At 37.9% G+C, this 26,915-nt stretch overlaps 4 protein-coding genes across 5 annotated transcripts; 1 reads left to right on the forward strand and 3 right to left on the reverse strand.

The window, feature by feature from the left end:
- Positions 1-382: 382 nt before the first annotated feature.
- LOC107190909 (3-hydroxy-3-methylglutaryl-coenzyme A reductase) lies at positions 383-16,305 on the reverse strand. Of its 2 annotated transcripts, none has more exons than XM_015579795.1 (9): positions 16,187-16,305; positions 6,892-7,101; positions 6,606-6,717; positions 5,760-5,847; positions 5,377-5,674; positions 4,253-4,404; positions 2,678-3,236; positions 763-2,003; positions 383-675 (listed from the first exon to the last, which is right to left on the reverse strand). In XM_015579795.1, the coding sequence occupies exons 2-9, from the start codon at positions 7,069-7,071 to the stop codon at positions 552-554; spliced, it is 2,754 nt and encodes a 917-aa protein (XP_015435281.1). In that variant the 5' UTR covers positions 7,072-7,101; positions 16,187-16,305; the 3' UTR covers positions 383-551. The 2 variants fall into 2 exon arrangements, with proteins under 2 accessions (XP_015435281.1, XP_015435282.1); XM_015579796.1 differs by lacking the exon at positions 16,187-16,305 and adding an exon at positions 12,038-12,078.
- Positions 16,306-16,852: 547 nt separating this feature from the next.
- On the reverse strand, positions 16,853-17,540 carry LOC107190912 (protein MEF2BNB homolog). Its single transcript, XM_015579798.1, has 2 exons — positions 17,408-17,540; positions 16,853-17,310 (listed from the first exon to the last, which is right to left on the reverse strand). The coding sequence occupies exons 1-2, from the start codon at positions 17,460-17,462 to the stop codon at positions 16,853-16,855; spliced, it is 513 nt and encodes a 170-aa protein (XP_015435284.1). The 5' UTR covers positions 17,463-17,540.
- An 8-nt stretch (positions 17,541-17,548) lies between these two features.
- LOC107190910 (translocon-associated protein subunit beta) lies at positions 17,549-19,147 on the forward strand. The gene is made up of 4 exons (XM_015579797.1): positions 17,549-17,908; positions 18,309-18,453; positions 18,531-18,845; positions 18,924-19,147. The coding sequence occupies exons 1-4, from the start codon at positions 17,901-17,903 to the stop codon at positions 19,038-19,040; spliced, it is 585 nt and encodes a 194-aa protein (XP_015435283.1). The 5' UTR covers positions 17,549-17,900; the 3' UTR covers positions 19,041-19,147.
- An 859-nt stretch (positions 19,148-20,006) lies between these two features.
- LOC107190883 (nuclear pore membrane glycoprotein 210) lies at positions 20,007-26,815 on the reverse strand. Its single transcript, XM_015579770.1, has 14 exons — positions 26,667-26,815; positions 26,096-26,367; positions 25,806-26,023; positions 25,588-25,728; positions 24,923-25,512; positions 22,085-24,845; positions 21,663-21,998; positions 21,367-21,585; positions 21,034-21,289; positions 20,722-20,963; positions 20,503-20,652; positions 20,310-20,436; positions 20,166-20,222; positions 20,007-20,074 (listed from the first exon to the last, which is right to left on the reverse strand). Exons 1-14 carry the CDS (start codon positions 26,813-26,815, stop codon positions 20,007-20,009), a joined length of 5,586 nt encoding a protein of 1,861 aa, XP_015435256.1.
- Between the last annotated feature and the right edge of the window lie 100 nt (positions 26,816-26,915).

The following is a 26,915-nucleotide window of genomic DNA, read 5'->3' on the forward strand; positions in this document are numbered from 1 at the left end:
TTATATATGTATATATTTCTATTTCCAAAGACAATTCATTACTTCGATTGTACTCGGTATACTACATAATGTACAGCCTCCGATTAAGTCCTGTTACTGTTTTATTATGACGATCTGATCGATTAAATTACTACAGCTAAAAATTAATATTGCACTATGTAAAAATATGATCTTGTACGCAAAAATAATCTTTGCACAACGCTAATTTCATACAACCTTTGTTAATCGCGCAAGTTCGTTGAAAATTAAGTATACATATATTTCATTACATTTAAAACTCTATGCTCTGTCTGCAACGTAAATCGTATGCATAAGATATTCAAAGTACTTTTCCATTTCAATGTCTATATCACTCCGTTATTGTTAAGATTCTTATCGTGTCATTTCAGTTTCATTTTTCTTATAGTTCTGTTCCTATTTCTTTCTTTTTAGGTGTGATATATATCTTTTACGTACATGAATTAATCATTTCTTTGAAATATTACGTTGAAGCAGTTGTACGACATTGCGTACGCAAGATCAAACCAGAACCAGTTCACATACGATTAATGCTAAGATTTTTCTATAAACTCCTTACAAACGTTTTGTACAGGCTCTAAAACATTTGGCACAGTCAATGTATCTCCCAAATTGGTTTCGGGAACAGTTATTGCATTTGCTACTGTGGTAGTTGATCTGAAACATAACTCAATATCATTAAATTTGTCCGATCATAAGTAAATGATATATTAATATTTTAGTTTTCTCTTTTTATCAACATACCTGTTATGCCTAAGATGACTTTTGACTAATTGACCGGCCGTGAGAGCAGCCATCAGTGACAATTCACCGGCAAGTACTGTAGCACATACAATCCTAGCTAATCTGCTGGCATTTTCGCCAGGTTGATTAGCGTTAGCCCCTTTAACGCCTAACATAGCTAAACACGCCCCTTGTGCAGGAAGACCGGTTCCACCCCCAATGGTGCCTATCTCTATGCTAGGCATTGTGCAAGACACGTACAAGTCCGTACCGTCTGCTCCCCACGGTTCCATCAAAGTCATACAGTTACTGCTGCCAACATTTTGTGCAGGATCCTGACCCGTGGCTATAAAAATCGCGGTCACAATATTCGCAGCGTGAGCATTGAAACCACCTACGCTGCCAGCTATAGCCGATCCGATCATATTTTTACTTATATTCACGTCAACCAAAGCGTGAACTGAAGTCTTTAGGACATTGGTAACGATGTCTGCAGGAATCACGGCCTCGCAAACGACGCTTTTACCCCTACCTTGAATCCAATTCACCGCCGCCGGTTTTTTATCGGTGCAAAAATTACCACTCAACGATAAGATTTCCATATCAGGGAAATATTCTTTGACTGTGTTCAACGATTGTTCCGTGCCCTTGGACAGCATATTCATTCCCATCGCGTCACCGGTCGTTGCGACGAAACGAATAAACAAATGTCTACCAGCTATGCGTACGTCGATCTTTGTCAATCTCGCGAATCTGCTAGTCACATCGAAGCTGTCCTTCATTTCCTGGAAATGCTCTTCGTCCTGCATCCAGCTCATTGCCTTGCTGGCTCTAACGATATTCGGAAATCGTACAACTGGTCCTCGGGTCATCCCGTCGGCGACCACGCGACTGGTAACACCGCATTTCAACAAAGCTCTACTTCCGCGATTAGTGGATGCTACCAGGCATCCCTCGGTGGTTGCCATTGGTACATGATAGAATTCACCGTCGACTAACAGGGGACCAGCGATTCCCAGCGGTACTGGCACGTATCCCACAACATTCTCGCAACACGATCCTAATACTTTGCTATAATCGTAACTTTTGTACGGTAAATCAGTAATGTCTTCGATAAATTTTCCAGCCTCCCCAATTATAAGACGTCTTATTCCGACACCACGTTCCATATCCCCGACTGCTTTCTCCAACTGATAGGCGGCAATATGTTTGTGCTTGACTAACTGAATAATTTCTTCGTCGGTCAATTCGCTTGCTCCGAGCTACGAACACAAGAGGATAACATTGGAAAGAAGTTGTACAGTGCGTTAGAAAATGATATAGCCACCTACGTTTTCTGGTGTAACTCGAGAATGAAATCACCGATCCACCTCAAATTTGTTGTGTACGTAGTCTAAATAGTTGTTGATAATTTTAGAATGATTCATTTACAAAACGTTCGCTCATTGAGGCACAGTAACCTCTTTCATGAATTTACCGGGTTTACAACTGTTAGAAAATGATATAGCCACTTAAAGGATAATCAATTTATTTTATTGAACAGTTTTAATAAAGAACATATAGTAATTTTTCATTATTTAATTGGTTTTCCGTTACTTTTGATAAACAGATTCATACGTTTTGGCATGGAATTTGCTAGATTCATTAGCATCTCGGTGTTAATTTTGTTCCATGATTGTACGATGGCCATCTTCAGCTGATCTGTTGAATCAAATTGACGACAATCGTCATATACATCTCTAACCAGTATACCCCAGAAATTCTTTATTGGATTGAGGTCTTAAATTATCAACAATTATTTAGACTACATACGCAACAAATTTGAGGTGGATCGGTGATTTTTTTCTCGAGTTACACCAGAAAACGTAGGTGGTTATATCATTTTCTAACGCATTGTATTAATATAATTTTCACGACTCGTAAGAAAGACAACTACCTCGGATTTGTATATTTCAAGGCATTCCTCTAATGATCTAGGAACTGTCGAACGGAGTGACGAACTTTCACTGCTCGATGCATCTATGCTCGTTTGCCTACCGTCGGTTTGCACTTCTTTGTCGGTGAACTCCATCTGAGATTCATTTTCCATTTCGATCCAACCACCGCCCACCCCGGACAACGGGAAGATAGCGGAACGCATCGCTGGATGCGATCCTTCGAATCGTTCACGCAACGATATATCCATGGCACCGGTGTTCATCTGTTCTGTGAACTCGAGCTCAACCTTTTCCTCCGTATCGTCCGCCTCCTTGAACCGTAGCTGCTTGGCGATGTCTTCCTTATCCTCGAAAAATATAAACTTGATCGCCAATGCAAGAAGAAGGATCAGTATTACAATGTTATCGGCGCTGACTGACAGCCAGTTCATTAAGTACTGCTTCACTTCCGTCGGATTCTCCGTCTTATTATAAGTGTTCGCTACAATATGAGAATTCGCGGGTGACACCTTGCCTTCCACCGTGTGGTCGTTTTCATCGTTCTTGAAAGGCCAGCGGCTGTAACGGACGAACATTCAAATTTAACGGTCGTTGTTTATGTAATTTTTCAAACTAATGAACACTATGGATAGGCAAGCACGATTACTTTAATGATTATTCGATGGAAATTAATTCTAATTTTATGTAATCACCGAACTTGCCAATGTTTATACGACTAAACTATAATTTAATATATCGAAAAGAGATATACGCGACCGATACGCGTATGTTATTTTCATTTTTCCAAAATCGAAATATGCAAAAGTAACAAAACGTTTGTACATATAATCAGTTAACAAAAGTTCTGGCTAAATGACTAAATCACTTCGTTATCTACGGACAATAAATATAGTGAATTATGGAAACTGCGGGAATCGAGTAACACGTTATTATACGCAACAATCTTCACATAAATTACACGAATTTTGGTTTCTTTCTGTACACTTTCAGGCACCATCATCACACGTCACTAAAAAAAGAATCCCCCGGGTCCTTTGAACCGTCGCGGCAATAGACCTCCTCGAAACATCCGCAGGTTCTTTCCACGAAAGTTATTTCAACAGAGTTGCTGAATTCGTGGCAAAAGAATCAATAATTACAATGATTCTTAACCTGGCACAGGCGAGCAATACACTGCTTCCCAACATAGCGACCAAAGAGTTAAAGGAGTCCAAACCCCTCCGCGATACCATCTTTTTTTTTCAGGGAATCCATTGTACATGAATTAAACATGCACTTATATTACTGTGTAATAAGTTGAACCTGACCTATGGAAGTTGGGCATAAGAGCACTTCCAAACAAGAAGTCAACACGCTCGCGTAAAAAAAAAAGATAAGAAAAAAATATACACGAAGTAGGGGCCAGATAAGTGATAACATTTTGTCGTTTCTTTTTACCACGAACGGCGGCGAGCATACACGGCATCTGATGTGAAAGAAAGAAAAAAACATAAAATTCGTTTCAGCTGAAAACCCTGGCAGGGATATATATTCAGCCGAAACGACGAAATATAGCGCGAAAAAAATGTCGCTACCTGTTAGCATGTACCACAAATAGGCCAGCGATCATGATCAACTTGACGCGCTCAACTACCGGATTTGGCTTCTGATCTTCCTCGTTTAACGGATGCATCATGAAGATCTTGTCGGCGCTTAATGGCTTCATGCTGTGCGTGCCTCGAGAAAGCTGAAAAACCACACGGCAACGTGAGCTTGTTGCATTAAAAAAGGACTCCCTTGGTATCTGCACAGCCAAAGCAACTCTCCCTTCTACGTTCTCCGTTAACTATTCCTCGCGTGATTCTCTTACAGACACCGGTTAACGTTTATTATACGTATGACAGCGAACGTCACATAACAGCCATATTATTATGGTGACAAGAATTACCTACTAAGGCTGAACCTATACTACCGTTACTTAATCAGTAGAAACAATACAAGTAATTGCCGTGCAGATGCAGGAAATGTCAGTGTTACACGCGTTACTGCTCAAAAGTTTAAGTCCACGTATATAAATCTGGCGGTTAACCCTTGTGAGGGGGACCAAAACATTTACAATTATTTAGCAATCGGAATACTCCAATTTTGACAGATTCGATAAATATAGGTAACTTTACTTTCATACTTTTCCGAAACTCTTAGTTTTCCCTTCCTATTAATATATCAAGGGCTATTTCAGACAAGAACACAAAACACTGTGAAAGAAAACTTAGAAATAGGTCACTGGCTACCCGGTTGCCAACACAAGGGTTAATGAAAGAACCATCTGTTCACTTATAATTTCTCTCCAATTACATTAATTTATAATACAGATAGCTATATTGTTCTTCTTTCACGATATTTGTAATTATTTTCCATCAGTTAACCTGTTAACTGGAGAATTAACTTTTGTTCAACTCGTTTCACAATGGGCCCATATATATTTTATATATATTTTCCCATATGGCCACGCTAGGTTTTAATGGGTAAGAAGGACGTAAAACGTAAAGCGCACCATTAAAAATTTTCATGACAAAAGGGTCGTCATCCCCATTGGAGTTGTCTTCCTGGTATGACGAAGTATTTTCTCATACCCAGTTAACAGGTTAATGCGATTAAAACTTTTGAGCGGCAGTAACAGTTTACGCGAACGGGGAACCGCTGTGATGATGTAGATTACCTCAAGGATAAGCGACAGGCAGGCAGGATAGAAGGTCATGAAGACGATATAATTGACGAGAACTCCGAGACAAGCGAAACTGCAAAGAATCTCAAGTCGTCTGACGCCGGACAACGATCCTATGCCAATAAGCAGAGTCTCCACTAATGTGTCTAACGTGATAGTCGGTCCCAAAAGGGACATGCCGCGGGCAATGTTCGCTCGTACTTCATCCGGGCTCCTCGATCTTAGGGCCAATTGCGCTAATATCGCGGCCTTCGACAGGTCGATGATGAGCAAGAAGAAGAACAACGCGTCCCTGAAAAGGAATCACTTTATGGCAACGGGGGGGAATTAAACGACACACATACTTCTATGCGTATCGCTTGAAATTGATAACTTACTTCAAGTCGGCGATATCGCTGCGTCCGAAATTCACTACGCTGGACGTGAACACAACACTGGAAAATACGGTAAAAAGGCCTGCGATACCTAAATGAGACAAGAAAAATCGTGCTGTAATTTGTAAACCACTCGTGTTTTTATTCATATATTAGCACGAACCGTACCGATCAGCGGCCAAATGACCGGTTTTAAATACGGTACAAATAGACAAAGTTGGACAAAATGCAATTACAAAATGTAAATCACAATTACAACTAACTACTTAATTACAATGTAATTGTGACTTGGGTTTTGTAATTCGATTACATTTTGCCCAAATCTGCAAAAGGGTATGTAAAAGTCTCGGTACGGTTAGTGTTAAATTATCAAGTAATTTCGATTACAGTCTCGTCTCGACTCGTACGGGTGTATTCAGTACAGAGGAGATATTAAAAATGCACGCGGAATTTCGACGTAATTCGATCTCATGTAAATTCGGCGATTAAAACGTCGTCGCGTGTCGCGGCGGCACGAATCGCTATCGCTTTCCACGGAACTTTCACTGACACTGAAAGAGCTTTCACACGTGCCCCGCGAAGATCCGGTTGTATTACGAACAATCGGGCAACGCGTAATCAGAGTTGGGCAAAATGTAATCTAATTACACAAATCTAATTTTCAATTACAATGTACATAAGTGCAAGGTAATTGCGGAACAATTACAATGACATTGTAATTTTTATTGTAAATTTAGTATAGTATAATAACATTTTGTAATTAGATTACATTTTGTTACATTCCGTTCGAAACCGATTAGATCTACACATTGAGAATCTCTGCGTTTGGTCGCGAGTGGTCTGGCTTACCTAAAATATACTTGGAACCCAACTTTTGTAAACTGCGGAACTGGTGATAGGTGAACAGTATTGCAAGACATCGTATTATAGTCATCACTATGATATCGGCTGCGTTTAGGTCCTGGCGAATGAACAAATATTACTGCTTTTTTTTTTTATCGGGGACAACGTCAAACCTGTGCACCATATACAGCCTTGGTTCAAAAAAAAAAAAAAAAAGCGATTCCATTAGGACCCGAGTGTCCTGGTTACAGACCGTAATTGTCGATGATTCTCGAGAAAAACAATTCCTTACGTCCGAGTTACATCGACCGGCCCGACAATGCGAGGCCACGGGCAGCGCGTTGTCCCGCGGCTGTCCGTTTCCGGTCTCCATGTTCAGGATGCATGCCGTGAGCGTGAAGGTCGTCACGATCACCTCCAAGGGATGACCGGCGCAGAGCCGGCCGTGGATTTCGAAAGCTCGTGTCAGCATGATTCCCGTTCTCCAACGACTATTTACAATCTGCAACATAAGAAGATCGTCGAATTTCGCTTGGAGCACATTTTAGGTCCGCCATTGCGTTCCTCTTGGACATATTGGAATTGTCACTATATTCTACAGGATCTAGTAAATGACCCCTTTCGTGATTCAAGGCACTTTATCACTGAACTAGTTCACCATTCAATGACTCTACCGTTTGGACGTATATCAGGTATCTAAACACAATACTCCTAATCAGATCCTAGCGTTTAACATTCAAAGGCGATCGGTTCTCTCGTTTATTAGAATAGTAAACATCTTCGTGGTACTTTGATGCAAATTTGCAATCTGTATACCGTGCAACCAGACAAAGAAAAATCCCTCCAAAGGGAGGTGTTGGTTTACTGTTCTAACTTTTGATCGCCACGCTTTCGACAGAGATTCGTGGGGAAAACGAAAGTGCGTACGGCAAACTTGAAGAAAGTACATACACAACTCGATTGGACACACAGATATTCGGTGAAATCGCCGGGGAAAACTTGCCCGCGGATGGTGTGTCCCTCTTAATGTTCCTCGAGGCGCGACAAGCAGACGGGAGGGTGCACGACGGACCGAGCCACCAGGCGAAAGAAGAGGCTCTCTTCGAGTTTGGGGAAAGCGAACAGAGAGGACCGGTTATTGCAGCACACGCGCGAACCGTCTCCGACGTGTGTCAATAATGCTCCATATAGTCATAATACTTTTTCAAATTACGCAATACCAATTCGACACGTGGACAACGAGACTCGATTTCGTCGGACGAAATCGAAATTCCGTTTCTACCGGGACCATTCGGGAGTCGGCCGCCCCCCTTTCGTGTCAGGTGGGAGAGGCTTGGGCAACAGAGGAGGCAAAGGATGAACGCAACGGCGGCATACATCGAATGGGCGATAATTTAACATTTCTTCCTGGCTAAAAATAGAGACACGGTTACAGAAGTTTCGTGACTAAAGACGTAGGCACGAGTATGTTTAACACGTTCGGTACGGGTGGGAACTATAGTTCCCAAACTTGGGCGAATCTCGCGGCCGTTTCGGAAATATATATTTCCCAAGCCCTTTCAATCCATCGCCCGTTTTTGGGACATTGTGGAGGGTACTTATACGTCTCCTGTAGTTACAAGTAAATTTATCTACATTATTGACGTCTAAAGGATCAGTTTGGTACTACAATAAATTTTTTACGAGTGTTCGGGAGGCTCCTCGGCACTGACAAGGAGGATTTTCAGGTGTAAGATCTCGACACCGCGTGATCGATGAAGCAAGCAATGAATATTACCTTTTTTTTTTCCAAACGCATGCGTGGTTCGCAAAAACTAAAGTCGGTTAATTGAACGGTGAATACCAGTTGGAAGAATGAAATGTCTGTCAAGGTCGGTAACTTTCCAAGAGTTCCAGAGAACATTTCTGCACTCGACTGACCACTGACCTCTTCTCACTTTCAATGGAACCGCCGCTGAAAGCGCAGCGTTACCACCTTTTATTTCGCGCGGGGCATTGTCATTCAAATAACGACAAGAACTGTTTCCGGAAAGCATCGACGGTTTTCCCCCCTCGTGGATAATTCCGCGTGAACGGTCGGTGATCATTTTTGCGCCTGATTGCACGGCAATTTCGCGATATGGAATGCATATTAACGCTAGAACTACCAACGAAAATATAAGTTATTTACAACTTTGAAAATATTAATTTTTCGTTCCACGTTTACTAGGGCTTCTTTTTATCATTTCGCGAGTACTATCTACCCTGGGAGTCATGAACTCTTGTTTCCATTCACCCTGTATTATTAATGAACACAGTTTTAACTTCCCACCGTTTACCGTTCAGAAATGCTAGGTATCTTTCGTACGGCCAGGGTTACGGTAACTGTAAACAAAAATTCGCGTAACTTAAATTTGGAACGGAGAAAAAACAATTCCAGTCCGGATTGCGCACACTGTCCAATGAAAAATCACAGTTGTTCCTAGTTTATACCTTGAAAGGGTTAAGAAGCGACTGGTCAGGACTCGATGGAAGCATAAATCGGCGACTTTGAATTCTACGAGCCTACTCTCGAACGTCAGCCAGGCCTGTGACGTGTTCGTGCACGGTTTGTTTGGTGGCTACTCCACGAAAGCTGGTCACGATCGAAAATAAAGTATCGGCGGGTTGTATATTTGTTGTATAAATGCCCCCAACGGATTCCCCGGACCCGTGGCGAACCGAGAATAACCGGGGCTGATCATCGAGGTTCTCGCTGCCGATCAGCGACGAAATTAATGATATACGTCGAACAATCGAGCTTTTCCAGAACGAATCCCCGATATAGCGCAATTTCGCATCCGTTCACAATGCGTTCAATTTCTTCTGCACGGGCGTCGTCGAATTGAACGCAGAGTGCAAATGTGAAACAACGTGAAAGCCATGGGAGCAATTTTTTTCCTTCTTCGTGAAACAGATAGAAAGTACAGATGTACAACGGAACCTGGAATCGAATCAGTGGCCAGTAACGCGTATATTTTCACGAAGACGAAGAATTTGGAATTATATCAATGACCCAATGACTTCGGCGAGGATTTTTATTCGTATCGGTCTAAAGATTGGATATTCCATTCTGTTCACGAATATCGGTGCTTCTATCCACATTTATTCCATTCCAACGCGGTAGATCTATGAATATATGTATATTCCACGGGAGGATTTCTTTCGGAATCAGGACGGCGACCTTGAAATTTTTAACAGACGCTCACTTCCCTGAACGTAGAAGATGTTTCGGGGCGCGGCTTTCTCGCGTATATGTATACGTGACGAACACGCTTTATCCTAGTTCGTCGTCCCTCAAGTATCTGTGCGATGTTCTCCAATGGGTTTGCAACGAGTTTCTCGATAGATCGAATGTTACAATACTTCGAGAAAACGAAAGAAAAGAAAAGGTATAATTTATAACGTCTAGAACGGTCTAAAACGATTTATTCTACAAGGACTAACAGTCACACCGATAAGATTTATCATATTTGCAATTATAACACCTGCGAGTTTCACGTTGATACGAGAAATAGAGTAGGAAAGAGTATCCTAAATAGATATCTAATTCATTTGCTTGGTCAGGAAAAACTGTATACATTGTAAAAAAAGACATTACTATTCAGGGCGTTTGTTCCATGTAATACGGGCATATATCGTTTCTTATCTGATATCCGTCCGTTCGAAACTTCGTCACCTAGATAAGTGAATTTGCCTATATTCACTGGCCCGTTATGTCGCAGTTCACCACCGGGAAAAATGCATCGAGGTGTTCCCCTTTTGCGATCCTACAACCGAACTGCAATATACAGAATCGTTCAAAGACTTCGGAAATACACTCCACCTTATGTTTACATAAAACGGAGTTGTGACCCGAAACACGGGTATTCTTAAGAAACCGGCGCGAGAGGTCCAGAGAAGCCACTTGCGTATTTGAAAGACTGCTTCCGTTCGTCGGAAGATCGATCCGGTGATCCAGAGGTTCTTAGGGGTCAGTGTACACAAGCTACGTAGGTAACGGTGTTTACCCGAATCTCTCCTCGTCTGGGGAAACAACGAATGACTGGAATTTCATATTGAAACAGAAGAAAAAGCAATGAAAGCTGAACCGATTATTGTAACTCGAGACGGGGCCGAGGTAGTATAACAGTTAGGAGTGAAAATAAAATTACGCGGGCTCACCGTTAGAGCGAGAAAATTCGAAACAGCCGCTAGGAAAAACGTGTCAATACGATGCAAGAAAGTTTGCCCAACGACGAAAGTCGAAAGGATGAACCGTGCGTTTTCGGCGAGGCCCCATTTAACCCTAATACGTTCCTCGAAAATAGTAACATAAAAGCAGAAGATGGGCAAACTCATTATCTAGATAAAAAGTTTCGAATAACGAATAAAAGATAAAAGTATTTCAAGCCCCATTTAACCCTAATACGTTCCTCGAAAATAGTAACATAAAAGCAGAAGATGGACAAACTCATTATCTAGATAAAAAGTTTCGAATAACGAATAAAAGATAAAAGTATTTCGACATTTTTAATTGTTTAAACGTGGAAATTTCCATTCTTATAATTAAATAATACTTCTTTACGAATGAATCGACAATTCGTCGAACAATTATTTAATCTCATCGACTGTTTAAAGCTCAGAACGACACACTTAGATACTGCTGCTTTTCACTGTGTATTATTCGAATAAAATTCTTACTAACTCTGCATAAAAGACCCTCGGGCGATATTTCACCCATTTTTTTCTTTATACTCCAATTAATGTTATTATTAACATATTATACTGTATTTCATAAAAAGTTAGTCACATTTGTTAACCTATTCCTTACATTTTGCAATTATTACATATATAAATAGCATTTTTATCTCAAATTGCGAAAACCACTTATAACCACGGTATAGGTCTGTGACAGTATTGCTACTGAAGCGAAATTTTCGAAACGAAAATTTTATACCCAATGATATCTTTACATATCGAATGATCATATGACAAAATTTTACAATATAAATATAATTCTTACAAAATAAAAACATGTGCATAAAAAGCACTATGTAATAATTTCTTTTCACCAGAGTATTTAATGTATTTTATAAGTGAACAGATCCGGGTGAAATATTACCCAAGGAAATTTTCCGTTACTCTCTTTTTTACAACATTCTTGTTATAAGTGAAACGTTAACTACTTGTGTTTTACATACAACTCTATCAAGTTCATCAACTAAATCAAGCATATTACAGCATTTGGAAATAGAAAATGGGTGAATTTTCACCCGAGGAGCGTATGAGGGTTAACCAATGACTCAATCGAGAGGTGACGCGCGCACCGGTGCATTATACGTAGATAACACCAACACAACAACAACACTGCTCGTTGGCTTGTTTTTAATTATACCGTAGATACATATTAGCGGCAAACGAAATGCGTTCGAGCGTACCTTGCAAACAGGTGTTGCGCAGACGGTAGGCGGGAGAGGCTCCGTCGAAGACTCTTGACGTGCGGGTGTTCTGCGCGCACGTGGTCACGTATCGCGTCTATTCGAACCGTCGTTCCTCTCTTCTCTCAACATTTATTTGAACGAAACGAATATCTCGAATATACAGAAGATAATACGGTGAAAACCTGTTCACATGACGGTGAGAAATACCAATACACGCTTTCGAATCAAGAATTTTTAAGAAAACCGAAATACCAAAGAAAAAAAACGGTAGGAACGATAGTGTTCTTATTATCTCAGATGTATTTATATATGTATATTCTATACCACAGGTCACAACTGTCTATACCTCGATTTGAAAAGCAAAAAAAGGAAAAAAAGAGTCGAAACCGAAAAATGACACGCAGCAACACACCGACAACACGGTGCCCACCGACTAACGAAACTGCGCGAACGGGCCGATCGACCCTTTGGGAGAATACGATCGTCTTTTTTCGTACCCGCTCGACAGTCCTCGCCTCCCTCCGTCTCGCTCGCTCTTTCTCCTTTCACGGGCGAAGTGTCCTCTGTTTATCCGTCGGCGGCAGCCCCCGGTCGTTCGAAAGCCGAGAATTCTTTTTCGTTTCGACGAGATGATGATGTTTCGTTGCAAGCACGATCGAGAGAGATTAACCGATCAAATTGTTACGTCAACTGACCGCGAGCTAGAGGCCACCTGAATTCGCGTGATTTTGTGCACGATTGTCATCGAGAGGGGAAAGGAGGGGGGGGGGGACAGAGATCCTGCAGGCTCTGTGAACCGTGTTGTCTCTCTCTCTCGCTCCATGAAAGCGCGCGTGAACCACATGGTCTTTGAATTACGGGACCAAAGGCGGATGAATGAATCAGTTTATCTAACTGTGTTCAGGCCCACGATCAAGATTTCTTGTGGCCCAGGGATATTAACCCTTTGGTCCCATTTCGCTGATGGGAGAACCAACAGGTCGGAGCAAATTTAGCGTTTCGGTATTATTCGCTGTTTCAATTTCTAACAGAAATCTTCCTATTCCGGTTCACGATTTCTGCCAACGGCACGTGGACATTGTATCCTCCACTCGAGTGTGAACACGCAGTCAGAACGTTAATTCGCTTACAATTAATAATCGATTCAGTGACGCGAATCGTGAGTAAATTAAACGAATATTCGTCAGAGAAACGATTCGATATTGCATTAAGTGGTGGCTATCGGTATTGCATTTCAATGTCTCAACATACCCGACCGGCGATCGTTACTCTACACTCCGTCACGGTAGATCCAATGGATCTTCTTACTCCGCGGACCACTCACCGACGCCGACAGCTTTTGGTCTCTACAGATGGTGGAAATCGAAGTGCTCGAAAGTAACAATGATTTATTGTCAAGAAACATTAAAAGTACCGCGAGGAATCGGGCAAACACTTCGAGGTTACGGTATTTGCTAAGAGATGTATATATTTACAAATAGCGGATCGTCTTCCAGACGCTCGTGAAACGGTCGATGTATCCAATGATAATGTTTCGACTGAAAGCACATTTTTCACGTACCGGTCATCGGCGATGGTAAAACGGAACATGCACGATCGGCGAGTAATGGCTGACCGTTACACCCGTTGGCAATGTACCTTTCGCAATTCGAACAGAGCGTTAGGAAAACCGGAATGCAGTTAAACGTTACTTCGCAAGATGCTTTTCAATGTCTGACGAATTTGAAAGTCGACTGTACACAATGAGCGATACGACTCGTACTTCGTGGATGCTTGTGGTTCAAGAAATTTCGGAAAATAGCGGCGAAAAGACCGGTGAACCACCCACGCTCGTTCCTATTCTCGGATAGAACTTGTGGCCACTTTGTTATGTGAAAAATGTAAATAAAACTGTTAATGGATCCACACAGAGTGTCCTCGAAACAGGGACACCGGCCGAGTCATTGTTATAAACTCAAAGTGCGCCTATAAAATTCGAACGTAACTGTTTTTTAAGGATATTCAATTCACATTTCTTATTGGATCAAAAGTCAACGTCTTTGTTTCTTGATATAATCACTGGAAACGATCTAATGTGGCCGTACAGAATAATTTATAAACGCATTTTTTTGTAGTCATAAGGCTCAAAAGAAGTTATCTAATTATCTGTAATTTTATTGCTGACAGGATAACCGTAATCTTTATAATTAGCATTTCCAATGTCAGAGTCTCTTACGATACTTAAGTAACCATTAATGTTGAATTGAAACCGTGAAAACATAAACTCCGATACTGTTTAGAGTGTTTAGACTTTTAGACCGTTCGAGGCCCGAAAAACTTGTATACCCCATTTTTCGCGAATTTCCTTTGTCCCAATGCCTATACTATAACTCCTCCAGTACCAGTGCACCCTCCAGCAAAGGTTTCAATATCGGAACTAACTTAAGAACAAACACGTGTTCCGATGAACATTCATTTCGAGCAGTCTCGAAAGTCACGAAACAATTACAGAACACCGTGGCGCGTATTAAAATTGGAACTTTTTAGTCGGAATCACTTTGCAGCTGGCTTCCAGCGTAGTTCACCCTTCCCGGAACTATTTTAAATACAACGGAAACGGACAGCCTCGTTTCGAGGAAGTTCCCGTCCGTCGACGTAATCGCGCGCGACGAATCTCGCGTGAATTCGGCGCTCGGCCTGTCCTTACGTGATCGTAATCACGATCGATCGATTCGAACGGTGCACGACGAGCAAAATCTTTCCTCCAGTCTTTCCTCGAACACCCCAGCGAATATTAATACCGCGAATACGAATACTTCCGTGCAATATCGAAAAGCAAAGTCCTTTAAAATTACTTCGCTTTGTTTTTTGCAGATCATGGTTCATTATCTGTGCCACGTGAATTTACAAATGAGTGATAACCAAAATCAGGCAAATATTGTGCGACGGACAAGTTTAAGATTCAAAAGGACCTGATCAGACTTCGTGATTCGGAAATACTAAAGAACGCACAACCGTGTAGGTTCTACAATATCTTGCAGGACTTGATGAAAAAAAAACAAAAGGAAAACTGTGCAACGCTGGTTCTAGGCCTCGAATGTGCGTACATAAAAGAAAATTGTCCTAACAGACGAGATGAATTATTGGAAAACGATACGCACGCAACGACAAAAATATGCGGGGACCAAAATGGCGGCTGTCGTCCTTGTGAGATGTCAAACGATCTCCGACACGTAATCTTTCCTTCGTGTTGAACGATAAAATGAATGAAATGTAAGTGTTAGGCGGTGTTGCTGCTCGAAGAAAATCAAAGTTCCGTACAATTGACTCGAGAATCGCTGCTCACATGCGGTTTGTTGTCTCTTTGGTAAGAATAATTTAAAGTCCACGCGGGACACGGCACGCATGACTTTATAAACGCAAAGTATTTGCGCGGTTTCTCTCGAGAAACGCGCGTGGCATACTCATTCCGCCATGTCCGTATAATCTGCATGAATATTCCCCGTCTATAGATGGAAAATTCATAATATGTTTAACGGTAAGATTTACAATCGTCTTTCTCACGATCAAACGGCAAAAGCACTAGTACGCGCGTACACGAATAAAAAATGTACAAGAAACTGCTTAATATTCATAAATATTTTATCCCTATTTTTCCATTAGCTTTAACAATTTTGAGAACGTTAGATAACTGACACAAATAGATTTACAATAACCTCTATCGTAAAGAAAAATTTAATTTTCAAATTAAAATGGCATTTAATTCTACAAGCAACTATGTGTATCTGTAGTATTATAATAACAGAAAAAATGCAGAATTTTTTATTGTAATTAGACTTATTCTTTGTTTGTAGATTATGAACGTGTTGTCATTACGATTCTTTAACGTTAATAACGGTAACAGGACAGCGAATGAAATGTGTGCTATTCTGCAAAGTGTCCTACATAGTGTTAAAATGAAAAAATGTTTTCTTTTATGCAAGTAAGGCTTCAAACGTTTCTGTGTATTGAGACAATATGATGCTAATGTCAACTTTACAGAAACAACTGCTATTACAGGGTTAAACATTCATAAACTGCAAGAACTTGAATAAGTAAATGAAGTTATGCAAACACGAAACACGAGCATAACCTACGAAGGGCTATAATGCCGAATAATGAACGTACCGTAAAACTTGTCCGAAGATAATTTGAGTATATTTCAGACGGATATCATCCTTCGAGATTCTGCACATCAACCTATCGTGTCCTGCTCTTTCCATCACAACTTCACGTATTAATTAACATTATGCACACCATCTCCTTTGACAGTATACTGCACTCTCTAATGCGAATTGAACGACATCTGAAACATACCACGCGAACTACTTTTCATTTAAGCGGACTTACAAGATAAGTCCCTTGTGTAATAAAAATAAAGAATCAATGAATATCCATAAAATTTATCTCCACTCATTTACTTAATAAAGATGTTTTTATTCATTATAAATGAATAAAAATGCGTATACAAAATTATATACAGAAAGTATAATTCAGATAACTTCATGATCTTTCAGTGCAACACAAAACATTGTCACATGTAACATGAAACTGAAACATACAATGAAAAAATGTGTACATAATGCATAAAAGATATTTAATCATTCAACTCTATAAAGTAATCAGTATCTGGAGTAAATGAATAATAACATTAATTTACTAATACATATTTCATATAATACTTCTGCAATTGTAGATAAATTATTCTTCCCATATATTGTTTATAGTATCCATGTCTGCATTTTATAATGATATTATAATTTGAATTTCAAATAACAAATTGTTTCTTTCACTTTAATTTGATTTTTGTGTTTCACTGGAGTGCCTTGCATGGTTCATCATAGATTCTACTCTGTTAGCAGTTTCTCTTACAACATCAGATATTTCATCTGGCAAGTGATCCAAGGTTGGAATGTGTGCAGATAATCTTTTGTACACCGAATCTCTGTTACTGTCTTTTTTATGTCTACGTTGTTCCTCATACTTTAATTGTTGTTTAAAGAATATGGCATTTTTTATGAATTCCAAAGTATTTTCAAAACTTTTTCCAGCACCGTGCATGGTTTTAATAGCGCTAACAGCATACTCCACATCATAACATCTACCTAAAAGTTGTTGTTGAAGAGCCAATACTTCCACCCGTTTCTCCACCATAGGTGGCAATGCCTTTCTTACGTGCTCTTGAAGTCTATAAAATGCAAGAGACGGTTCATTTGCAACTATGTGCATGTTCTCGGATATGCGTTCAGTTGCTAGAGAAAAGACAAAAGACATGTCAATAAATAATTAGACATTAAATTAGCCGCCTGTAATAATAAAAAGATTATATCTATTTAAGGACATCCTAACCTTTTTTAACTCTTGTTTCCAATTCTTGATCTGATTGATATACTTTCGCGGCCATTATTTGGAGTATTATGATAACAACAATATTAGTTCATACGATTATATAAATAGACAAACAATGCAAAAGGTACGAATACAATAAAAAAATTCAATTAATCGTCGGGTATGTATCGTGATATCCTTACGATGCACTCGAAACAATTGTCAGACCTTGTTAAGATTTATAGCTCATAGTGTCAGTAAATTCATTAAATCTTTCCTTCTTTATCATTCAAATTTTCACAAACATTCAACGATGGATCAATTTGTTTTCACCGCCATTTTATTAAAAACCCATTACCGGAAGTAGATGGTCTACACAACGGTGTTTTCCCTCATCGAAACGTGGCAGCAAAGTGTGTGCTGTTGGCACTTCTCTCAAATGTATCTTCCAGCTCTTCCTATGGTGTGATTGTTTCGTTGTCGCAAGAGTCGCAAGTGGCACGAGTTCCGTCGTATGGCAAGGTAATACCACAAAATTATTGAATAAAAAATAAAAGTAAAACCAATATGCTAACTGTGGAACTTCGGTTAAGATTGTATGAAGTAGTTTTCAAGTGAATTTGAATTTTTAGTTGAGACGTTTAAGTAATGAATCGACAGAGTATTTGACTTTTCTGAACAACATCGATTAGCGGCTTTTCCTGAATAAAATGTGTACGATTTTGAATATTATTTACATAAAGTTATTAACTCGTCTAATGGTACAAATCTGTTTAGTAAATTCATGTACAATTGTAGCTGGTATTAGTATTGTATCGATATTGTCATAACATAAGTTGAAACTGACATATTATCGTCACTTTTCTAATCAATTAAATTTTCTGTATAATATTTTGTTTGAAAGTTTATTTTAATGTTTCAGCATGAAGTGGCACATAATATTCGCAGCTTATGCTGCTTTAATCCTCACTATACATGCAGAGGAAGAAGAAGAAGCTGCAAGGTTATTAGTATCCAAACAACTACTTAATAAATACCTTGTTGAGAATATGGATATTGTAATCAAAGTGAGTATGAAAATTTCTTCTGTACAGTTTTAGTAATACTTGATAGCTGTACTTTAACATACATTTTTCATTTATAGTACACAGTTTACAATGTTGGAAATTCTGCTGCATTAGAAGTTGAAATTACAGACAACTCTTTCCATCCTGATCACTTCACTCATGTGAGTGGTGAATTGAATGCAAGGATAGATCGTGTCCCACCTTATACAAATGTTACTCACACCGTTGTTGTGAGGCCACGAAAGTATGGATATTTCAATTTCACATCTGCAGAAATTTTATATAGAGCTAAGGAAGATGCTCCCAGGTTGCAATTTGCTGTCAGCAGTGAGCCTGGTGAAGCAATTATTGTATCATTTAGGGATTATGATAAACAATTTTCTTCTCATGTGGTAAGTAACCATACAGTTTTAAATAAATATAAATAGCACTGTGAATATAAATAATACATTGAAACATTTTTTTTCTAGATTGATTGGGCTGCATTTGCTGTGATGACTTTACCTTCATTGGCTATTCCTTTTGCATTGTGGTACTCTAGTAAAAGTAAATATGAGAAGTTACTTAAAACATTAAAGAAACATTAATTGTATCAATCCATACTAAGTCATTTGAAAGAGATTGCTTTTCCACACAGTTGTAAAAAAACCTGACTGTCTCATCGTGTACATCTAATTTTATAATAAACATTATTTATAAAGAATTTATATCTGTCATTGTTTTGAAACCCTGAAACACTCAGTAAGTTGAGACAAGAATATGTAAATTACTAAGAAGTACTACAAAACCTTTTAATTTTTACATTGTATAGTACATGTTGATCATATAACCATATACTTAGACAATATTATGTATTTCTAACTTAATATGTAAATGGAAGTTATATGTTTACACTGTGTTCATATTTGTAAAAAAATATTTGAAAAATTATTTAAACTTAAACTGAGACAAATTATACTAAAAAGATACAAAAATTACAATGTAGTGTGATACATAGGATTATTACATAAATCGTAGACTGCTGTGGCTGTGAATACAAAAAAAAACAAATACACCTACAAAGTTGCGCAATGAAAAAAGGGATACATGGTTATTACCTTTGCACTGTTACACGAGATCATGTGCAGCATGTAATTAAATTTATACTATTGTAATTATGTAAATTATCAGCTATATGACTAGGAACCATATACCTCAAATTTATAAAGAAAAAATAATAAATGCATCCTAGAAATATACCTGCATTAAAGTCCTGTATCATTTCTCCTATCAATGTATAAAATTGTATAACTTAAAGTTCTATATTACAGAATGTACATATTCTTATATGTCCGTAAATTAACATCGATCAATGTTACAGCTCAAAAAGTTAACACAAATGCTTAACCCCTATGAGGAATTAATTACCTAACAAAAATGAGTTTCAATGGCAATAAGGCACCAGTTTCTGACGATTAGATATTTGTTTCAAGTTGAAACTAGTAAATGCCTAATAATTCTGTTATAAGTACACGGTACCTTTACATTCAAAATTGTTTCTTAATGTTTTTCAATTAGATATTCATTGATCTGTTTTGCTTATTTGCCGAATAAAAACTACGATGTGGTGGACATTTATCTGCTATAAGAAAGATTAATGTCATTAATATGAATTCATATATGAATAATCTTCCAAAATTGCATTAATTATTTTTCAACAATAAAATACATACCGAAAACTGTCCTATTCTTTATATTTAAGTCAATGTTTGCCATTTTATTTTTCCATACTGTAGTAATAAAAAGAAATTAAATATGAGGAGAATATATATATGGAAAATTAAACATAATTTAATTGAAACTGAGAAAATACGTACTGTAGAAACAAGTTATTACGATGACCGCAAACGTCCCGAAAGTGTAACGGTGGAAATACATATAATCCACCCAATGAATTCCAGACAACGGTATGAAATTTTCATACTTTGTAACACGTACAAAAAGCTAAAGAAGAAATATGGATTATTACAACAAACTAGTAATTTTAATACTCATTTTTTATTCACTTACAGATATATTTTGTTTTGTGACATCATTAGCAACAATGACTTTTTGACCCTGAATTTCATCTTGATTATGCATCAACCGTAATTTATACTGCATTGTTGACTTTGAAATATACTGTCGAGCACTTACGGTCATTCCATCCGGTACATCAATCTAAAAAGTGTTAACGTTAATCGATGTATTTTTAAATGTATTCTTCCACCTTACGAAAAACTAACTTACTGTAAGATGATCCAATACAGACTGCAAACCATATATTTCAAGCGTTGCAGTTGGTATAGTTTGAGAATGAGTGTTAATAAAAACTATCTCTTTAGTGTCAACGTAGACAGGTGGAAGATATGCTACTTCCAAAGGTGCAGCTTCAATGTCTTTGCTTTGTGCACTTATTTGAATGCGACTTTCTAATGTACTGGAAAATATGTTTGGAGAACCCATAGGTATTACATCACAATAATAAAAACCTACAAGAAAAATACATAAGTAATTATTTGATGTTAAACGCTTTCACACTCTTCAGATGTAAATACCAACCAGTCATGATATCGAATCGTGGTTTAACAAGGAATAAGTCTTTTACTCCCACGGATGAAGTGGATGAAACAAACTGAATGTTACATGTATAGGGAAATGAATTTAAAGTAAACGAAGTAAATGTTCTACAACCACCCAAGCCTCTAGATAATACATTATTCTCTTTAACTTGCTCGTCCTTACTCTTAAGGACAAGAGGAACACTGAATGTTTCAGTTCCTGTGATATTTCGACCTCTTAATGGCACAATGGACACCTGTAGCAATCAAATGAAAGTATTTGTAACGTAAATAGGAAATTCTCTAAAATTTAAATTCGAAAAACTGATAATACCTTAGCAATAGGTTGGATATTCACTTCTATTTCACCTTGCATGTGAGTTGCAAGACTGTGTTTTACCACTGCATAGCCTACATTTTTTGCTCGCCCTATTCCTGTAATAGGATCTACTGTTAAGACTTCAGGAGCTGAAGATTGCCAGTAACCTGGGTCACCATCAGGAGACAGAAGTGGCATTGAGAAACATACTATATCACCCACAGTCAATGTTGTCTGTAAAAATAAAGAACAAATATATTGTGATAGGTAAAAAGTATTAGAATATTCTATGAAATATTGTATTCTATAACCTTTGTAGGAAAGACTATGTCTCCGATCATCATGTGTACATAATCAAACATCCCATTAGGATATTTTTCGTTAAACGCCTTTACAACGAGATCTCCGTTTTCAATGAATTTTGCAGTAACTACATTTTCAGTATTTATAGCAAACGAAGCCAGATCAGCGCGGTTTAGTATAGTCCTAGCATTAACTTCGGCAGCGTGAAATTTTGTTCCAACATTATCATAATATTCAAGTGCATAGTCCAGCTCCATTCCTTTCGGCAACATGTTTAATTCTTCCCCGTTTCGAATACGTAAAATCGATTTTAATGATAACATCATATAATGAATCGGTTTGACCTGTAAAAAAAGGAAGTAATTTGAGTAAAAGTGTCTTCGCGCAACATTGATTTTATATTTAAAAAGAAGCATAAATTACATCTTACTTCAACGATAATAGTTATTGACTGTTTCAAATTATACGCTTCAGTGTTTGTGATAGAAATGATTACTTTCCCACAATTTTCACCAGCTCTTATGACACCGTTTTTGTCAATAGTTACAGTTTTCGACACTGGAGTTAAAGCATGTGTATCCTCAGAGTCATTTCCATGCATGGTCGACAATACTTTGTAAGTAGTTGAACCATGTTTATCACGGTTCGTTTGCAATTTCAGAACAGAATTTGGAGACATCAATATTACTGGTACATTAGACGGTGTCCCAGGATGCGTTAAACGTAACTCCTCGAAAATTTCAACTTTTACAAAAGTAGCGAATGTTACGTCGCTTTTAAATCCAGCTAACATATTACATGGCATTGTAACATTCAGATAAATTGTTGCTAATCCAGGACCAATGGCTTTAGCTCTCAAAGACACTTCATTCTGGTATCTGATGTTAATACCAGTTCCTTCGTACATATTGTGCAAAGTTATTAAGTTCAAATCACTGGAGGACCACATGAAGATTAACGGCAATTGCATTGATCCTATGATGAGTGGAGTTAAATATTCTGGAATACCAAAAGCCCAAAGTGGGAATGTTGCACCCACTTTCACTCTACTTGTGGGAACAGCAATTTTAATCCCTTCAAGGTATAACACATGTATGTCAGCATAGTCCTCGGAATAAATGACTTTGTTTCCTTTTGCATTAAGACCAACGGCTCTAACAATTATCTGCGTTTGGCCAACTGACTTCCCTTCGAATATACCATTGCGACCAATATTCAATATGTCATTACTCTTTGTAGAGAATTCAATTTCTGCATTCGACGGACCTCCAGTTGTCTGGATTTGATAAATAGTTCCAACTAATATTGTCAAGTTCTTTGGAAAGACTCTTAAAGGAAGGAAAACTTGAATAATTGCTGATTCACTTTGTATCTCTTTGTCGCCTCCTTTGCTTACGAAAGTTAATTGAGATTCTCCTTCTGCCATGCCATGTATCATATACAACAGTTGACTGTAAGGAGGATTACCGTGTTCCGTAGCAGGCAATTTTTTAATTTCTATACATTCATTATCAATCTCTGCTTTGAATTCTAACGCATTCAAAGACGGCAATTTTATAATGTGACCGTTCGTGTCATAAAGTTTTAACGCAGCCACTATGCACTTTCCTTTCTCAATTTTGTTGACCGTTTCTGTTTCTATTACAGCAAGTTGTTGCACTTCGACTGTAGCTTCAGCTGGTTTCGATGGCAAGCAAAGATCTACCAAGGCTAAGTTAAGTATTCCCGATTTCTTTGGAGTAATGCTAATTGCTTTAGTCGATTCTATATAACGAACTTCGGCGATGTCATCCGCGCTCAATACAAATTCATAGTAACCAGAACCTTGACTAACTTGTAAATAATATTTTGCACTCGGATCATTCAATACCATTAATTTGTTTGGATTAATGCTAGTGTCGTTAACTAAAACTATTTCTATTGAAGCTTCTATACGCGGAGTCTCGTAGATTCTTCTTTCAGTTTCAATCGCAAAGGGTGGCCATTCAGGTATAATTTTTAACTTGCTCAATATATACTTCTGGTAACCAGTAACCGTAGCTGTTAACGTAAGAGAACCAGAATGTTTCTTAAAAATAACATTTTGATAGTAATGCTTTGGTAGAATCACGTTCATGTCTGTGAATGTTTCCTCTATCGAACCAGAAGACATTTCCACAGAACCTACGGATGAGGGTTTTAAGTTCCAGTCAATGTGTAAACTCGTAATGTTGTCGAAAGTTCTCCCTTCTTCATCTTTTATGATAGTGATAAGCTTTAAACTTTTGTCGCTATGCGCCATTACCCTTTCTGTATTAAGACTGATTGGGCAGTTCTTGCTGTCTTTAAATTCTGGCTGAAGGTAAATATGTCTAGGCTTACCGCAAATAATTCGTACTGTTTCGGTTGCGAATGTATTTTTGCAATTTTGCAATAGAGGAACATTTGAGATAGTATACATTACAATCACCTCACCAAGAGCTTTACACATTACTTCGAAAACTGATACCTTATACAATCCACTCAATGAATCCTCATATTCTATTACTTCGGCAATTTTTTTGTCGGACACTTGAACTTTTCGTGAGTAACTTTGAGGTTTACTAGACCATGGGTAGGGTCCACCTTTGAAAACTATTTTCCTCGAAGAGCCCACAGATAATAAACTTTCTTTACTACTTGGATGTATTGCTACTAAAGGCTCATAGGCCGATACAGTGATGTTATCAGTTAAATATTGACCATTTGCGTTATACACTACTGTTATTTCGGATGTTCCAACATCCATACTTGTAACTGCTATAACAGCGCATGCAATACCAATAGGTTCTATGAGTTTACTATCATTTCGCAAAAAATTACCATCTGGAATGTATGTTTCAAAAGTAATGTCTCTACAGTCACTGAAAGGTATCTCTTTAGAGTCAGTTTCGTTAATTAATTTCCCATATAATGCAATGTGAAGATAAATTGGTTCTTTCACTGCTGCTTCCATATTGTATTCTACCACTTTTAACTTCGAAGGTGGTAGCACGTATACCCTTGCTGTATCTTTATTGTACTGATTTCTCGTCATTGCAACGCTTATTTCTGTGGCTCCTGCTGCCAAAATTCTGATTCCCCCATTCTGAGAAACTGTTACTATGGATGGCTGTCTGCTCGACCATACATACGAGCCATCCCCTCCACTGGATTTTAATACTATATCGTATCTGTAATAAAACAGAGTTTTAAATAGTCACGATTACCGATATTACAGATTATTAACTTAATACAAATAATAATTAACCGTGACTTAGCCTTGAAATCCCATGGAACAGCCAGTACTTTGGGTTGGATAGTGACCGGTGTGTGAATCAAAAGCTCAGCTCTTGTAGTAGGATGCGATAAGAGAGAAATCTTTTTACCGTGTTTATCGATTATACCATAAAGTGTAGCTTCAATAGTCATTGTTCCACATGTAATAGGCACACCAACAATATAAGTACCATTTTGTGTTATTAATTTTGGTTCAAAATAATGTTCGTCTAGCTTCATTGACACTTCTACACCTTCCCCAATATGAAATTTATGGTCTTTGTTATCATACAATTCAACTATGATTTCATGAACATGGCCAAGTATCAAACCCCAATTTCTGTTAGGTAAAACTGCAAGAGTAATGTATGCTACATCATTCACGTTGACTACAGCAGATGGTAAAATTACAGGATATTCGTCGCGGACGTTTTTATCGTGTAAAAACACTTTAGTACGTCCTAGGGATCGAGCGTATGCACAGTCATGGTCATTGTCAATTTCTAATATGCTTGGACTTTCTGCTTCTAAATAGTACTGGCTGGAGGGTAATGTTATTTCTTCTAAACGACCTTGTCGAGCCTATAAAAAATTTGTATCTTTAGTAGACTAGATATTATTAGTAAAATGTATTATACCTTCACATGAAATGCTTACTTGCATTATTTTATATTTGAAACTATCATGTGCCATTACTGTTATGTCCGATGGAATAATAATTAAATTAGCTATTACAATCAGTTCTACTTCTATGGGCGGTACATGCTTGTACTCTGGATATGGTAGTCTTACTGAAACCTATAATTAAAACTATATTCTATTATCCTATGAAAAATTTACAACGATGTCTATGGTTACATACAGCATGTTTATACCTTTGCTGTACCAGTTTTTATTCCCTCCAACAGCCCAATATGTCCCTTTTTACCAGCCGCATCCAAAGCAGCAACAGTTGAAGGTGTTTCATATTGCGATTCTTCGTAAGTCATAAACCTTAAAACATCATTTGGGGTTTTACTGTTCGACATATGTTTATCAGCATTATCTATACTCCAATGGAACTCAACTCCAGCAAGAGTTGTAAATTCATTTCCTATTAAAATACCACAATATAAATTAATAAGTACAATAAAATAAAAACAAGTTTCATATCAAAGATTTTTACCTTGTTCATCATAGGCTCTCACTTCAAATGCTTCTGGTGCTTCTTCTATATATAATTCTCTTGTGGTTGTGACAAGGTTTAAAGAAAAGATTGCATCCACAATAACATCACATCTTAAAAACTGACCAGTATTCACATCTTCTGCCAAGACTATTGCTGTATTTCTTGTAGATTCCCTTGTTATTGTTTGAATCAAAATAGCTGAGGAACAAGTCCTTTCAACATTTTCATTTATAGGAATCAACTGAATGATATCTAAGCGAGATGTTGACCTGAAATTAATACATAAATTCCATTGGTACCCTATAACTGGAATTCTTTACTTGAATATGGGGTGAATCAAAATATACAATTGTCATATCACTTATACTAATTCATTTTTTCAGACGAATTTAGAAAATAAATCTTGAATACATGAAACGGTTAGGGTTATATAGAGAGTTGTACGTGATTCGAAATAAAAATTGCATGTTAGAATGTTGTCAGCAAGGATATTTTCTTGTAAACAAAACTTCTACACAAGTGTATCATAAAATATTCAGATTAACGTAACAAAACAAACAACGATTACCATTGATAACAAGCACCATCGGTAACTTCAAGCGTAAAATTCACGGCGAAGTCATTGAATACAGGTAATAAAACTCTAGGCACGTTCAATCTATGTACTGTAGCATCAGACACCACAAAAAATAAAATGAAAAATGCCAAAAGTGTCATTGTTTTACTGGATACTGCCAATCCAGTTACAATTCTCTCACGTGTGCTTGCGATGATCCGCTAAAGTTGGCGGTCTCTAAATAGCTTTCAAACCATAATG

Source organism: Dufourea novaeangliae, unplaced genomic scaffold (assembly GCF_001272555.1).
Source record: "Dufourea novaeangliae isolate 0120121106 unplaced genomic scaffold, ASM127255v1 scaffold208, whole genome shotgun sequence".
Taxonomy (NCBI): Eukaryota; Metazoa; Arthropoda; class Insecta; order Hymenoptera; family Halictidae; genus Dufourea; species Dufourea novaeangliae.

Excerpts from the sequence above, each read along its gene's own strand:
- LOC107190909 (XM_015579795.1), bottom strand. The coding sequence starts at position 7,071 with ATGCTGACACGAGCTTTCGAAATCCACGGCCGGCTCTGCGCCGGTCAT. Across the intron at positions 5,675-5,759 it reads AGCGATATCGCCGACTTGAA|GGACGCGTTGTTCTTCTTCT; the intron begins GTAAGTTATCAA and ends ATTCCTTTTCAG. Across the intron at positions 676-762 it reads AGTCATCTTAGGCATAACAG|ATCAACTACCACAGTAGCAA; the intron begins GTATGTTGATAA and ends GTTATGTTTCAG.
- LOC107190912 (XM_015579798.1), bottom strand. The coding sequence starts at position 17,462 with ATGGCCGCGAAAGTATATCAATCAGATCAAGAATTGGAAACAAGAGTT. Across the intron at positions 17,311-17,407 it reads GGAAACAAGAGTTAAAAAAG|CAACTGAACGCATATCCGAG; the intron begins GTTAGGATGTCC and ends TCTTTTCTCTAG.
- LOC107190910 (XM_015579797.1), top strand. Across the intron at positions 18,454-18,530 it reads ATATGGATATTGTAATCAAA|TACACAGTTTACAATGTTGG; the intron begins GTGAGTATGAAA and ends TTTCATTTATAG. Across the intron at positions 18,846-18,923 it reads AACAATTTTCTTCTCATGTG|ATTGATTGGGCTGCATTTGC; the intron begins GTAAGTAACCAT and ends TTTTTTTTCTAG.
- LOC107190883 (XM_015579770.1), bottom strand. The coding sequence starts at position 26,815 with ATGACACTTTTGGCATTTTTCATTTTATTTTTTGTGGTGTCTGATGCT. Across the intron at positions 25,729-25,805 it reads TAAAAACTGGTACAGCAAAG|GTTTCAGTAAGACTACCATA; the intron begins GTATAAACATGC and ends TTTTAATTATAG. Across the intron at positions 20,964-21,033 it reads ACGATTCGATATCATGACTG|GTTTTTATTATTGTGATGTA; the intron begins GTTGGTATTTAC and ends TTTTTCTTGTAG.